At 36.7% G+C, this 16,741-nt stretch overlaps 1 protein-coding gene across 8 annotated transcripts in view; it reads left to right on the top strand.

The window, feature by feature from the left end:
- EXOC6B (exocyst complex component 6B) overlaps window positions 1–16,741 on the top strand; it is a 470,364-nt gene that overhangs the window by 234,366 nt on the left and 219,257 nt on the right. For all 8 annotated transcript variants that reach the window (XM_084901284.1, XM_084901290.1, XM_084901283.1 and 5 more), the window contains 4 exons: window positions 2,492–2,563; window positions 3,256–3,353; window positions 4,777–4,882; window positions 5,983–6,092. In XM_084901284.1, coding sequence (XP_084757410.1) covers window positions 2,492–2,563; window positions 3,256–3,353; window positions 4,777–4,882; window positions 5,983–6,092 — 386 coding nt within the window. The remainder of the gene's footprint in view (window positions 1–2,491; window positions 2,564–3,255; window positions 3,354–4,776; window positions 4,883–5,982; window positions 6,093–16,741) is intronic.

Here is a 16,741-nt window from a genome sequence, read left to right as displayed (position 1 = left end):
CCAAGATTGTGTACTGTGAATGTCATTTTATACACACCCACACCCACGTCCAAATCTATTCCTTGTCATACACATTTTTTAGGTTTTTTTTTTTTTTAAGTCGAAGGTGTGTCTTCCAGATCTTCAACCAAGTTCTCATGGAAATAAATGATGGGGATTGGGGGGAAAAACCAAAAGGAGAAACTCTGCAAAGTATCATTTATATGCTAGAAATTTCAAAAAAATTTGACCGTAGAAAATAGATGGAATCAGAATAATGACTGAACCCATTCGTCTAAGTGGAATATAGGAACACTTAAAATTCAGGGTCAAATCAATAAAATGAGCAGGAATGGGCCCAGGATAAATCCTTAGGGAAATTATTTAGAGATTTGCTTTCTAAAACCTTTGGTCAGCCAGCTGCTTATCCAATTCCTTTGGCTAACCTTACCATCTAAATTAAGAGAAAATAGCATGATGGAGTTCTCTGGTACTGCTTTTTGAACACAGTGATTCATGTGCCCCATTCACTTATAAAGAGCCTGTACTCACTTGTTAGTCCAGACAATTTGAACTTAGAATTTGGACATCCTGTTGGGCCTACCCAAGATGGACATGGAAAATATGAATGTTAAAAAACATAGATAATTGAAGTAGAGTTTGGTTGTATCTATTAGAGATTTTTAAAAAAGCACAGTCACAATGGAGGGGACTTTAATAATTAAAGAAATAAAAGAAGGAAATTTCCCTGCAGTGAAGAAATACTATATTATTAATGTTGAAAGAATGCATCTTGTATCAAGCAGGGTAAATGACAGCAGGCATTTTTTTTTTTTTTTTTTTACATTTGAAATTAAAAAAAAAAAAAATATTTTATTGATTTTCTTACAGAGAGGAAGGGAGAGAGATAGAGAGCTAGAAACATCGATGAGAGAGAATCATCGATCAGCTGCCTCTTGCACACCCCCTACAGGGGATGTGCACACAGCCAATGTACATGCCCTTGGCCGGAATCGAACCTGGGACCTTTCAGTCCACAGACCGACGCTCTATCGCTGAGCCAAACCGGTTTCGGCTACATCTGAAATTTTATATTTTAATTTGAGGGAAAGAGATAGGCATTTTCAAACATATCAGGATTCAAAGTATACATGGAACCTACCCTATCTTATTGGTGTTCTACTATAAGGAATTTAAAATGAAAAAGAAATTCAAAATATAAGATGAGATAGGATTAAATAGAATATGTTAAAAAGAGAGTAAAACTCTTGGAAAAATCTAAATAACTGATTATTTGTTTGCAAAGTTTAATGCTGTTAAGAATCCATACAAAAGGAGAGGATTAATGTTTAAAATGTTCAAGATTATTTCAATTAAACTAGTGGGCAGAAAGTATATAACCTATTAATAACCACTATCTATATATATAAAAGCCAAGTGACTGGAACGACCAGAATGACCAGTTGCTATGACGTACATTGCAGCTGGCCAACCTCCCTCATCCCCTCCCCACAACCTCCCAGCCCTGATCAGGTCCCGTCAGCTGGACCCCCACCCGTGCATGAATTCATGCACTGGACTGCTAGTAAGATAATATAAAAATAATTGATCCAATGAAAAATATGAAAGGAAACAAACAAAAGAAATAATTATAAATAGGTTAAAATGGCTGGAATAGGTCCAAATATATCAGTAATAATGCGAAATGTCAAGGTTAGGAAGTTTTATAGTTTGGCTAATAAGAGATATTCATACCTAATTAAGATTACCTACAAAGTTTGAAAATAAAGTGCAGAAATAGCAATATTCTACAAGGCAAATAAAAATGAAGTTGAAGACTGTTAAGTGGTGGAGGAGAGGCATGTTTTGCATTAATATCAGTTTTAACCCACCAAAAAGACAGTAGCTTATTTGCAGTAGACAAGCAAGCATAAATAGGTATAAAAACAAAAATTGTTAGTAATAAGAATTAAAATTGATGAACTTGCCCCATTGGGGGAGAATTTAGCACACATCTTTCAGGAACCAAGATATCAAGTACAGAGAAAGTAACCAAACTAGAATTCCCAAAATTTGAATACCCAAATCACTAAACTTTTATTTAGTTTAAATATGTTTTTATTGATTTTTAGAGAAAGAGAAAAAGAGAGGGAGAGAAAGATAGAAACATTGATGAGAAACATCAACATCAATTAGCTGCTTACTGCATGCCCCCTACTGGGGATAGAGCCAGCAACTAGGGCGTGTGCTTTGACTGGGAATCAAACCATGACCTCTTGGTTCCTGGCTCAGTGCTCAAGCATTGAGCAACACCAACCAGGCTGAACTTTTAAAATAGTGACTTATACATCTTTGTACCCTGCTTAGCTCTCAAATCTCGTGTTACCATAAATCTGGTTTTGGACCCTTTCTTGCCATCCTTCACCAGGTGAAGCAGTAAACAATTAAATCACAGTTTAGTTTTATTTTTAATGATTACGATGTTTTCCTAATTGTCTTTTATTTCCTTTAGTCTTACTGCTCTGATCCAAACCTCGTATTAGATTTGAAGAACCTCATTGTGCTTTTTGCTGATACACTTCAGGTTTGTGACTTCTGTTTATCTTGATTAGTATTTCCATCAGCTGTAAATCTTTTCACTGGCTGCCTAAATTTGTATAAGTACCTTTCAGTTTTTAGTTTTGTTTCTTCTTTTCCTAGAATTAGATGTTTTTATCTTCTATAGCATTTTCTGGTCCATCACCTTGACCATTTATGTTTTCATAAATAGTTCCCATCCCTCTCTTTTTCCCTTTGGAGCAAATCAACTAATTGAACCAGCTACTACCTTAGTTTTCCAAAATTTTCTTAATTCAGATATAGTACCTGAGTGACTTTAGAGTTTTTTAACTACCATCTTGAATAATAATTTTTGATTTTAACTATATATCATATTAATAAAATAGCATTAGAAGTGGGTGAGATCTGTAGCATTTTCAGTTTCTCTATTTCTTGTTACAGGCCGAGTTGTAGGGGAGTTTAGCTGATGCTATAATCTGTATACATTGGTTTTAATATTCATCTTTTTATTTTTTCTGACAAATATTTTGGTATGTACCTTTTAATTTGTGAGAGATAAATACTAAATATTAGATGAGAATGAAAGACTTTATCATGGTTACATGTAAATTGTTAGCTAAGGGAACAAAGATACTTTTAAATTCCATAATCTCTCTCATGTTACTAAAAAAAAAAAATCACCTTATAAAATGAAGTTATTTTCTTATTTTGTTTCAGGTTTATGGTTTTCCTGTAAATCAGCTTTTTGACATGCTATTAGAAGTTAGAGATCAATATAGTGAAACTTTGCTAAAGAAGTGGGCAGGTATTTTCAGGTGAGAAATGATCTATAGTCATATAGTGTGTGTGAGTGCATATATATGTGTGTACAATGTGTTTATGGATAAGGTTTTTCAGATATAACTAGAGGCCTTGTCACGAATTTGTGCACCAGTGGGGTCCCTCGGCCTGCCTAAGGGATCGGGCTGAAACTGGCTCTCCGATATCCCCTGAGGGGTCTCAGATTGCAAGTGGGCACAGGCCAGGCCAAGGGACCCCACTGGTACATGATCGGGGCTGGGGAGGGATGAGGGAGGTGGGCCAGCCGAGGAGGGACTGCAGAAGGGCTCCAGGGTGTGTCTGGCCTGTCTCGGTTAGTCCCAATTAATCAGCTGGACCCCAGCAGCAAGCTAACCTACCAGTCAGAGTGTCTGCCCCCTGGTGGTCAGTGTACGTCATAGTGAGTGGTTGACTGGCCTTAGCATATCATAAGCATACTATACTTTGATTGGTTGAACAGAAGACTGAATGACCGGACACTTAGGCATATTAGGCTTTTATTATATAGGATGGGTAACAAGTAGACCTAGATTTTCTGTCTATGCTCCAAGTTATGATTGTTAATAAAAGTAAATTGCAATGATGTCCCAAATAAAGTTCCCAAGTTATCAAAAAATCAGTGATAGGTCTAACATGTGGGGAGCCCCTAATCTCATTGTGGCTTTTTTTGTGTCTTTGAATAAATGTCAAGTATTTTGGTTCATACCATCTATATCATCTTTTGTCTTCTTATTCAATTTTTTGTTTTCTCTTTGGAGAACGTGTCTTGTCTATTGCTTATTCATAAGGTAGTGGCTTTTGAGCCCTTTTGAACTAGCTGCTTTAGAACCTTTCTTGAAGACTTACTCATGAGATCCCTCATCTTTTTCCTTCTTCACACTTAGAGAAGATGCCTATTACAATCCAATATTTGAAGCATATTATTTAAATAATTGTTATAACACTATTTATTAGGAAATAGTTTGAATAGATGGTCTAAGGTAGGATTAAATACATTAGTAATCAAATATATCTTATTTAAAAACAAATGAAACCCCTTTCCTTTTTTCCAGAGCACACATTCTTTTATTGTTAACTTACTTGACTTAAGGCTTCAATATGTTGCCTTAAATTTTCTGTATCATCTGTAAATCTTAAATACTGTGAGTTCATATTTCTTCTATTTGTGTTCTATTTGTTTCAGAATATGGTTTTCTTTTTGTTTTGTTTTGTTTTTTTTCTTTGAAGGATGTCCTTACCCGAAACCAAATAGTTATGTTGTAGAAGGAATAGAATAGGGACTGGGAAATGTTTATTTTGGGTTGTGGTATATATACATACAAGCATTAGAATTTACCTGAAAGTTACTTGTGATCCCTACAGTGATTAACCTTTCCTCTTTCCTTCCTTCCATCCACCCACCCTTTATTTTCTTTATAGAAACATACTTGATTCTGACAACTATAGTCCTATACCAGTAACAAGCGAAGAGATGTATAAAAAGGTTGTAGGACAATTCCCATTCCAAGATACAGAGCTGGAAAAGGTAAGTAATGCTTTAAAATAAACTTCCCTGTTTGAGTGGCATCCTTTACAAGATTTCATTGTATCAATCTTATTAAAGGCATTACCTCTAACTCAGTGGGTTAGAACGAGAACGCCTTCAAGGGATACCTTAGGCTTAGAAGAGCAGAAGTTTGCCGAAACTGGTTTGGCTCAGTGGATAGAGTGTTGGTTTGCGGACTGAAAGGTCCCAGGTTCGAGTTCGGTCAGGGGCATGTACATTGGTTGTGGGCACATTCCTGGCAGGGGGTGTGTAAGAGGCAGCTGGTTGATGTTTCTCATTCATTGACATTTCTAGTTCTCTATCCCTCTTCCTTCCTCTCTGTGGAAAATCAATAAAATAAAATAAAAAATAAAAAAGAGCAGAAGTTTCTGTTTTGGGAGTCAGTAGATGGCTTTGGTGGGATCTTCTGAAGTATTTGGGGGATTGAAGTATTTGGTTTACATTTTTGAAGTACTTGGTTTTATTATACCCTTAGGACATTTTCTCCCCAAAACATACAGTGAAATTTACCTTGTGTGCTATATAATTCTATTGATTTGACAATGCATTAAGTCATGTATGTACTACCACAATGATAACACAGACCGGTTCCATCATACCCCGAATCCCTCATGCTTTTCAATCAGTCTCTCCTCTCACCCCAGCCTTTGGCAACCACCAATACGGTTGATGTCCATCTACTTTTGTTTTTTCTAGAATGCCAACATAATTGGAGCCATACAATATGTAATCTTTTGAGACTGTTTTTCCCCCCACTCTGTATAATGCTTTTGAGATTCATCCAAGATGTTGCATGTTATATATATAGTTCATTCCTTTTTACTGCTGATTAGTTATCACAGTTTATTTGTCCCCACATGTTTTGGAGGACATTTAAATTATTTTTATTTATATCTTCTTCTTATTTTATTTTATTTTTTTACTATTAGAAAACTTACAAAAATACTTTCTTAAATTGAGGTTGTTAGGCAGATAGCTCACAATGTAGAAGAAAATTCCTTTTGCATTTTAACTAATTTACAAGTATCTTCAATGTATGTTCATTTGTGACTCACATTCATGAATTCTTACATTTACAGCAACCATTTCCAAAAAAGTTTCCTTTCTCTGAATTTGTGCCAAAAGTTTACAGCCAAATTAAAGAATTTATTTACGCCTGTCTGAAGTTTTCAGAAGATCTTCATCTAAGGTAGAGTATGATACAGTGGAGATGTAAGATATACTGAAATTGAGACTATATTCATAAGTATTCTGAAACACTTCTGATATTGCTTTCAGCTTTGATTTAGAAAGTCTTAGTATTAGTCCTTCATAGCATAGCACTGCTATATTTATATTGTCATGGTAAAAGGGAAGATTGGAAACTTTTGATTAACTTGTTTTTGCTTATATTACTTAGTTATTCTCTACTATTTACAGATTTGCACTTTAACACTGTCTTAGTGGGAATTCAGAAAAGAGTAGTAAAATGTATAAGTTTTGACTTTTCATTTGATGAAATTTTAATGCCAATAGTAGTGTAGCAGGTATTACCCTCCCCCCGCCCCTTTTTTGTTTTTTTCTAATATTCTCTGGACTTTTTATAGGTATCTATAATTCCTTTAATTTATGTTTAATTATTTAACTAACATTTTTTAAGATTATTTATATATCAGATCTATCCTGCTTTTTGGGAATGCAGAAATAAAAGATGTAGTTTTTTTGTCCTTAGATATTTTCAGTATCTCCTGAGGATAACAGACATGAAAATAGACATGTAAAATATACCAGGGTGAGTGCTGTAATAAGTGTAATGTACTTTTAAAATACCTGAAAGGACACTTAATTCATCTTAAGGAATTTGAGTGAGAATAGTTGTGATTATTGACTTTCTAAGGAAACCTTTTCTCAGGAATGAGAGCACCATTCATTCAAATCAGGAACCTAAGAATTATTTTCAACTCCTATTGTCAAATAATAACTCCTTTTCTTTTTAAAAATAATTTTTATTTTTTAATTATAGTTTACATACAATATTATATTAGTTTCAGGTGTACAGCTCAGTAATTAGACATTGATATAATTTATGAAGTGATCACCCTGATCAATCTATGGTCCATCTGACAATATACATATTTATTACAATATTATTGACTATATTCCCTATGATGTACTTTATATCCCCATAACTATTCTGTAACTACCAATTTGTACTACTTAATTCCTTCACCATTTTTATCTCCCCTAACCGCATCTCCCATGTGGCAACTGTAAAAATGTTCCCAGTATCTATGAGTCTGTTTCTAATAACTCTTATTCTTAAAAACAAAATTTCAAGCATTGGTATAAATTCCTGTAAATAATTCACAAATATGTTATTACATCTGTAAAACTCAAAATAGTACTCATCCATGGGATACTAGGAAGCATATTTCAGTTTTACAGAGGAGGGCTAAGTAACTTTATCCAGATCACACAGGGAGTAAGTGTTCAAGCCAGATTCAAATCTGATTGTATCAGCATCAATAAAACAGTTACTGCCATGTTTAGAATTCTTACTTTTTTTTTATTCTTTGAATTAGTATTTTACATGTATTACTCAGGTACTTGTTGTAATATTTCTCTGAGATAGCCAATTATTTATATTTAACAAATTGTAAATGAGTTTCTTTAAATCTAATTGGTGATAAATTATATGGATTATTTTTTTGCCAGCTCATTTTTTACCTTTTAAGTTTACAGTGTGGCTGCTTTAATTCACATGGTAGTCCTATTTGACCTGGACCATTTAAATAGTCTCCTAATTGTTCTTCTATCTCTAATTTTGCTTTCTTAACCATCTATCTTTTCTTTTTCCTGATTGTATTCTGTATGTCTCCTAGAATCATTTTTCTAAAATCAAATCTCATTTAACTTTTCTTCCTCTCATCTTTTCAGGGATTCCTCATGGCCTATAGGATAAAGTTGACTCTAGTCTGACATATTTATCTGTCTGTCTCCCCCCACACTCTTTTACCTAGTTCACCTTATACCATTTCCAGATTTATATTCAAAGGTAATTTCCCTGTCACCCCATGCTTCAGTCATACTGACCTATCTGCTGTTTTCTGATCATAACATACTATTTTATAACTCTCTGACTTTGCTCATGATGCTTTCTGTATTTCAAATCATTGTTCCCTATTGGTGTTCTTGACTAGCTTCTAACTATCTGTCAAGATGCAATTTAAACACTATGTACTGAATGAAGCTTTCGGACCACTTTTATTCCTAATGGAGTTGATCTAATGACTTCTTTGTGTTACTTCTGTACCCTATGAATATTCATCTTACATTGTATTGCTTTACTTGTAGCTATGTGTTTCTGTGTGTGTGTGTGTGTGTGTGTGTGTGTTAGACTCTAGGTTCCTTTGCTTATTTACTTATTAGAGTCCTGGTGCATGAAATTCATGCAGTGGGGTGGTGGGGTATCATGAGCCTGGCCTTCACCCTCTTGCAGTCCGGGAGCCCTCAGGGGATGTGCGACTGACTGCTTTGGCCCTCTACCTGGGGCCTAAACAGCCAGTTTGACATCCCTAGCACTGCTGCAGAGATGGGAGAGACATCTGCCACCACTGCTATGCTCACCAGCCATGAGCCCAGCTTCCAGCTGAGCAGCACTTCCCCTGTGGGAGCGCATTGACCACCAGGGAGCAGCTCCTGCATTGAGCATTTGCCCCCTGGTGGTCAAGGCATGTCATAGAGACTGGTCATTCTGCTGTTTGGTTGGTTTGCATATTAGCCTTTTATTATATAGGATTGGTTTATTCACTACACATTCTAAGTAATCTATTATTTGTCAGATGGTGCACAGTAGGAAGGACATTAAGAAGATGAAATTTTGGTCCCTCTTCTCAAGAAGCACTAATCTAATTTAGGAACTGAATAATTGGTGATAAGTGCTATATGGAGATATATAAGAACAACATAGTAACCAATTCTTAGACAAATTGGGGATGTTAATAAAGGCCTCTTAAAGAATAGAAATATTTCATGTTTTGTTCACAACAATATTTCCTGCACCCAGTTTAATAAGTTAAAAGATGATTAAATAGAATACATAGTATGATTAAATAGAATGTATAATATTTTCAGGCACTCTGAAAATAAGCATAATTGGAAAATAATTTGAGTGCCATGTTTGATAGCCATTCTTACTAAGTAAAATATGAAACATGGGGTTCGTACTATTGATTTGTTTTCTCTGAAAATGAGATTGATTTTATAGAAATGTTCTCTTAGAATGAGATTATCTTTGGAAGTTTTAGATATGTTACTGAATATAAATTATTACAAAGACATTGCATAGTGACTTAATCCTCTTTTAGAGAAACGGTAATATGGTAAAGGGATAATGTGAGTAAATTGTTCAGAAGTCTTTTTCTTACTTGAATATATTAAGTGTTTTCCTGAAAATTCCCTTTGATATATCTAACATTGACAATTTAAAATATACATTTAAATTGGGAAGAGTCTCTGCCTTTTACTATTTTGTTACCCTTTACCTTATTTTCTAGACGACATCTACCTTATAATGTGCGGTGACAGAGTTACTTTGACAAGTACAGCTGTCATGGGGGGAGGAGATAATAGGGATGTGAGACACAGTATATATAAAACTATTCTCTTAAACACGAGGCTTTCCAAACAAGGAAAACTGCTGTATTGAGATTTTTATGAAGCTTTAAGGATAATTATTCTCAAGTCAAGTTTTCATTTCTTTGCTACAAGAATTTTCACTTTCACATTAGCTGAAAAATACTGAAAGAATTATAAAAATTGGAAAAAAATATACAATTATGAATTCTGAGGATATATAGAAAGTTCTTTTTAAAACAGCAAATAAGTGGCATTTCTATAGTTAAATAATGTTCTATAATTTTTACTTAACTTAAAAAAGTAGAATACACACAAATATATGTACATATACACCTTTCTTTTTTAAGTTATTAAAATTTCATCTCTGTAAAGAATTTGTGAGCTAGAGAATGGAACAAAGAAGAAAAATTGACAAGATCCCAAACTACCACATAGTGATAACCACTCTTTATATTTGGGAATTTTTTCCTCTTAGTCTTTTTTTTCCATTTGAACACACACACACACACACACACACAGCCCTTTTCTTTTTTTAGAGCAAGTTATTCTGAGATACTTCCACTTCTGTCTGTAATATTGAAAACTGGAAAAAGTATTGCTTTCTAACAGTGAAAAAAACACACAAACAAAAACAAAACCAACTACAAAATGAAAACTTTCTGGAACCCATCAGGAACCTAAAGTGGCAGGATGACCGAATACCCTGAAATCCAAAACGAGGCTGGCCCCCCAGGGCAGGGTGCTAGGATGCACAGACTCCATGGCAGAGCCCAGAAGAAAGGCATAGTATCACATGGGTGAGAAAGGAGAAATTAATTTCATCTTAATGACTCGAGCTAGCATGTTAGTTAGAATAGAACTCCTAGTTGCGTGTCCAGATCCAGGAGGAGTTGATACTCACATGTTATTTGCAGTGGACTTTCCCTGCACGCTCACAAGAAAGATGGGAACTGGCTAGGAGAGCAGAGAGAATCATCCATGATCTTACAGGCACAGGGAAGGGGACCAGCCACTGCTGTGAAAAAGGCATGGAGCCCCACTCCTCTGGTTTGGGCACCTCACTCATACTGATCAAAAATGTTGCAGCACTGGTCAGTCTGGGCAGGGAAGCGTTTGTCTCTCTGCCAGGCACATTACTACAGGGAGGTTTGAAGTAAAAAGAAAGCTCTTTCACCCCTAGAGAATGGCGGAAGACAAGATCTTATATCAAATGCTGTTAGTCGTCTACCAGTGGGAGAGAGAGCACAAAGCTGCACTATATTAACCATGGAGACAAAGCCACGTTGGCTGCCACTGCCAGGAAGGGCAGGGATGGTGAGTGAGCTCCACATCCACAGAGGACCTACCTAAGACTGAGCCTGGCCAGGACAGCAGAAGAAGTCCTTTGATCTTTACTAATAGCATACATAGCATACAAGGACTACAGAACAAATGGCAGTAATCTGAATGGTCAAGAATGGAGAGGGAGAGAGAAAAGAGAGAGAGAGAGAGAGAGAGAGAGAGAGAGAGAGAGAGAGAGAGAGAGATTGATTGATTTTGTATGATAGGCATACAGGTATAGTCGAAAGCTGTGGATAATGCAGAAACTTTATGAAAAATCTGGGATCCGCTGAAACCAGTTTGGCTCAGTGGTAGAGGTCCCAGGTTTGATTCCAGTGAAGGGCATGTATGTTGGTTGCGGGCACATCCCCGGTAGGGGGTGTGCAAGAGGCAGCTGGTCGATGATTCTCTCTCATTGATGTTTCTAGCTCTCTATCTCTCTCCCTTTCTCTCTGTAAAAAAATCAATAAAATATATTGATATTGTTTTAAAAACAAACAACCCCCCCCCCCCCCCCCGGGATCCCAGAACTCACACTAGGCACATGCTAGTATTAGAAAAATTTGAACTCTGTGAGGCACTGAGGGTAACCATAGTAACAACCAAACCCAAACCAAATTCAACTCCTGCATATACTAATGGCCCAGTGGAAGGAGAGAGGAGGTCATTTTCAAGGATAAATACTGTTACCTTAGACTCTACTGTTTTATTTATGATATTCAGCCTTCAATAAAAAATGTGAGACATGCAAAAAAGCAATGAACAACTTATTGTCAAGGGGCAATGAAATCAACAGAACCAGACTCAGAGGTGACCCAAATTATAGAAGTATCAGTTAGGGACTTTTAAATACCACATGTATGAACAGACAGGGACTTTTAGCAGACAGATGGAAATTATTGGAAAAAGTTAAATTGAAATGCTTGACATAAGAAACCGTTTTAGAGATGAAAAATTCCTTTGAGGGGCTCATCAGTAGATTTGACATAGCTGAGAAAAGAATTCAGTGAATTTGAAAATAGGTAACTAGAAGTTACCCAAACTGACACACACCAGAGAAAAAAATAATGAAAGAAATAAGAGAACCAATTTCTGTAGGCCAATTCCAGACAGTGTAATTGGGAGTCTCAGAAGGAGAGGATAAAACTGGGAAGAAGAAATGTTTTATAATTTAATGGCTGAGAGTATTCTAAAAGTAATGAAAGACATCAAGCTAGAGATAGTCTCCTATCTATTTAAACAAGAAAATAATAATTAGAAAACAAAGAAAAATTCTTAAACACATCATATGCAAATTCATGAAAATGAAAGGTAAAGGACACTCAGGGGAAAAAAGTGATTACATGCAGGTTTAATGATAGGAATTGTATCAGACTATAGATGAGAGGTCATAGATTTCAGAACCACTTCAAGATCCACAGTCAGATCAAGGTCCGTGGTCCCGCCTCCACATACATGAGGGGTGTGTGGTCTGGCAGGTCTTTGGGCAGATAGGAGTACTCCTGGCCTGAGGTTGAGTGGACCTGGGGCCGAGTTACAGGGCTGTTTTAATTTTTTCAATCAGAACAGGATTGGACGGCTTGCTTCTGGGTCATGAATGGGCATGTCTTCTATGCAGTCATGGACAGGCTGATGGGTAGCTAGTGGATGCTGGAGTTGGGTCATGGACGACAGCTGGGACTGAGGTTGGCAGGCAAATGGCCCTGTTGGAAAGGTCAAACAGGCTCTAGCTGAGTTCACAGTGGATTGTAGTTTGTTCTTGTGTGTGTACTTGAGATTGTTATGGGTGACAACTGTGCCACCTGAGCATGGGCTTGCTTTCTCAAAGTAACACTCTTTGCTTTTGGGTTCCACCAGGTTACAATCTTTTATCTAGATCCCAGAATTCCACAAAGCACCTTTGTCCATGTGTGACTGCCAAATTATTTTTGCTAATGGGATATAAGCGTGGGATCTCCTGTTCTGCTATCTTGCTGATGTCACTCATCTATTTTTTTTATTGCCCTTGAAGAAAACTACTTATCTATTAACAATGTCTAGAAAAGAAAATATGTGCCAGGTATAGGACAAAGGACATGGGAGAAAAATTGGATATGTTATAAGATGTTCAAAATAGGTGAAACTAATCCTATATAACAAAAGGCTAATATGCAAATTGACTAAATGGCCGAATGACCAGTCATTATGACACGCACTGACCACCAGGGGATAGACGCTCAATGTAGGAGCTTCCCCCTGGTGGTCAGTGTGCTCCCACAGGGGGAGGGCCACTCAGCCAGAAGCCGGGCTCATAGCTGGTGAGTGCAGCAACAGTGGTGGGAGCCTCTCCTGCTCTGCAGCAGTGCTAAGGAGTATGACTGCCAGCTTAGGCCTGCTTTCAGTGAGTTAGGCCTGCTCCTGGTGGCGGGGAGTGGGCCTAAACCATCAGTTGGACATCCCCTGTGAGCTCCTGGATTGAGAGAGGGCTCAGGCCGAGCTAAGGGACCCCCCCATCAAGTGCATGAATTTTGTGCACCAGGGTGTCTAATAACTAATAAGCCAGTGATGCAGATAAAATTGAATCATTGAAAAAGCAAATAAAAGCAGTCAACAAAAAAACCAAGTAGGAATATAAAACAGATGAAACATACAACTAGTACAATGATAAATTTAAATCGAACTGTAAGTGTTCCATATGCATGTGATCAGAGCGAGTATTTACAGTTATTGAGTGTAGTCTCTAAATGACAGATTAAATTTGTTAATAGTATTGTAAATGTTTTTTGTTTTTCCTATTTTTGGTCTACTTTTTCTGTCAATCATTGAGGAGTTAAAAGTATCCTATTATTTTAGATGTATATCTTTCTCCATTTTATTTTATTTTATTCATTATTTTATTTTCCATCACCACTTATTCCCTCTATGCTCTCTTCCACCTCTATCCTCCACCCTTTTACTTCAGATATATTGAATATGATTTTAAGTCCAGTCACAGTTAATACTGTTATATCTTGTATTCATCATTTTATGTTTATGAAATGTCCCTCAATATCTTTGTTAAAAATGAGAATAGTTTTAATGTCTGTTTTGCCCACTATTAATTTAGCTGTAACTTCTTTTCTATGGTATGCATTTTTCTCTCCTATTACATAGCAATCTTTACTTTTAACATATTTTCAAATTCTTTCAACATTAAGGAAAAGTGTTTGTTTTTTAAAATATATTTTTATTGATTTCAGAGAGGAAGAGAGCAAGAGAGATAGAAACATCAATGATGAGAGAGAGTCATTGATTGGCTGCCTCCTGCATGCCCCCGATGAGATTGACCCACAACCTGGGCATGTGCCCTGACTGGGAATTGAACTGTGGCCTCCTGGTCCATAGGTCGACACTCAATCACTGAGCCATGCTGGCTGGGCAAGGAAAAGTTTTGAGTGTTATGATGAACTGAATACTTCTTACCTAAATTTACTAATATTTGACACTTTTCCATATTTGGTTTATTAATCCTTTCCTGCTCTTCCCCCCCCCCCCCTTCACTGTGCATATACATGAGTGTGAATATCCTATCTAATAAAGAGGAATATGCTAATTGACCATCATGCCCTCACAAGATGGTGGTGCCCAGTCTCCTCATCCCTGTCTTATCCAGCGGAGTCCCCCAGTTTCCTCATGCCTACCTCATCCAGCCTCAGCCCCCTGTCCCCTCAGCCCTGCTTCATCCAGCCAGAGTCACCCATTCCCCTCAGCCCCACCTTACGCAGTCCCCACAGCATTCAGCCTCAGTTCCCCAGTTCCCTTAGCCCTGCCTCATCCAGCTGGAGTCCCCCCAGTTCCCTTAGCTCCACAGGGGAAGGTAGTTGGAAGCGATCAGGCCAGCACAAGAGGGCAGTTAGGGACAATCATGCCAGCAGGGGAGCAGTTAGGGGGCTATCAGGTTGGCAGGCAAAGAGGCTAGGGACAATCAGGCAGGCAGGTAGGTGAGTAGTTAGGAGCTAGTAGTCCTAGATTGTGAGAGGGATGTCTCCTGAGGGGTGTCAGATTGGAGAGGGTGCAGGCTGGGCTGAGGGACATTCCCCTCCCTGTTTATGAATTTCATGCACCGGGCCTCTAGTAGTATTATAAACCCTTATGGTTTGTGTTAATTTTGATTAATTGTTTAAGATTTCTGTCTTCTCTGTATAGTTATCATTTTCCTTTTGTTATAAATAATGTTTGTGTTGAAATACTTTGAGACTGTATATTTATTCTGTTATCATATGTCCCCCACCTCTCTCCTCCTTATGATATCATTAATGATTCTTGCCTAAATCATTTTTTTCTTTAATAATTACTAATTTTGATTTTTAAATATTTTGTATATGAATTTATTTAGGAGTCCTTCTCCCTTTGCTGTCTGTCAATCTAGCTATCTATATCTGCCATCCACTAGTCATCTCTATCATTATATCAGACTCATGGTTTCTTACTTCATTTAGATGGTTCATTTTGATGCTCAAATTGTTGTGTGTGTGTGTGTGTGTGTGTGTGTGTGTGTGTGTGTATCTAGTGTGAGCTACTTCTTGCTCTGTGCCTTGTTGATGCATTCCCATTATGTTTGGGACATTTCCCCTCTTAACAAGGATGTCAATAATTTCTCAAAAGAGTCCAGTTCTTTTAATGCTGATTATATCTTGAAAATAAGATCTGGGCATGTGTCTGTATGTTTAAAACATGCCATTTTCAAGCCACAATAGTGGGTATTGGTTTTTAATTCAATTTGCCTAATTGGAATGTTTATGCTATTACCTTAATGCATTTAGTGATATGCTAGGATGTAAGCCTGCTGTCTTACTTTTGTTTTCTATTTGTCCCATTAATTATTGATAAATTAAAAAAAATTATTTCAGAGAGGAAAGGTGAGGGGGAGAGAGAGAGATAGAAACATCAATGATAAGAGAGAATCATTGATTAGCTGCCTCCTGTATGCCCTCCACTAGGGATGGAGTCGGCAATCTGGGCATGTGCCTTGACCTGGAATCAAACAGTGACCTCCTGATTCATAGGTTGATGCTCAACCACGAAGCCACACCAGCCACCAGCCACCAGGGCCCATTAATTTTTGACCACCTTTTCCTAATTTACTTCCATCTTCTTGGATAAGTGTTTTTGGTATTATGATTTATTCCCCCTACTGGCTTATTTGAATATAACATTGTTTTATTTACTTATTGTTTATTAGTGTGGTTTCTCAGGATTACAGTGTGCATCCTTAACGTACTACAATTTATCTCAAATAATATATGGTTTCACATATAACAATCTTACAACAGTACAATGCAATGTATTTTCTTCCTCTTTTGTTATTGTTGGCATATACTTCACTTATATTCCTGTTTTTAAACCCTAAAATGTGCTTTGAACATTTAATATCATTTTAAAATTCAAGGAAAAAGGTAGTTCTTAATATTTACCCACATATTTCCCATTGTTAGGCCTTCTAATTATTTCCTGCAGATTTAAGTTACTTTTGATATTACTTTTCTTCAGTGTGAAGAATTTATTTTAGCATTTCCTTTAGTGTATACCTTCTGTTACATATTTCTTAGCTTTTGTTTGTCTAAAGTTTTTTTTACCTTTGTTTTTAAAAACATTTTTTTCAAGCTCAAAAATACTAGGATGACGGTCCCCCTTGCCCTACACTTTAAAGATGTCATCCCACTGTCTACTTTCATTGCTTCTGAAGAGAAACAAGTTGTCACTCTTATTGTTGTTTCTTTCTCTGAATTATTGTCTTTTTTCTCTGGTTGCCTTTAAGATTTTCTCTTTATCTTTGCATTTTACAGTTTGTGATGTTCCTATGTGTTTTATTTGCATTCATTCTGTTTGGAGTATGCTGAATTTCTTATATCTGCAGGTTGAAATCTTTTAACAGGTTTGGAG

This window comes from Pipistrellus hanaki (genome assembly GCF_964339955.1).
Source record: "Pipistrellus hanaki genome assembly, chromosome: 12".
Classification (NCBI taxonomy): Eukaryota; Metazoa; Chordata; class Mammalia; order Chiroptera; family Vespertilionidae; genus Pipistrellus; species Pipistrellus hanaki.
The sequence above is the reverse complement of the archived record's forward strand: the minus strand, read 5'-3'. Positions and strand labels throughout refer to the sequence as shown.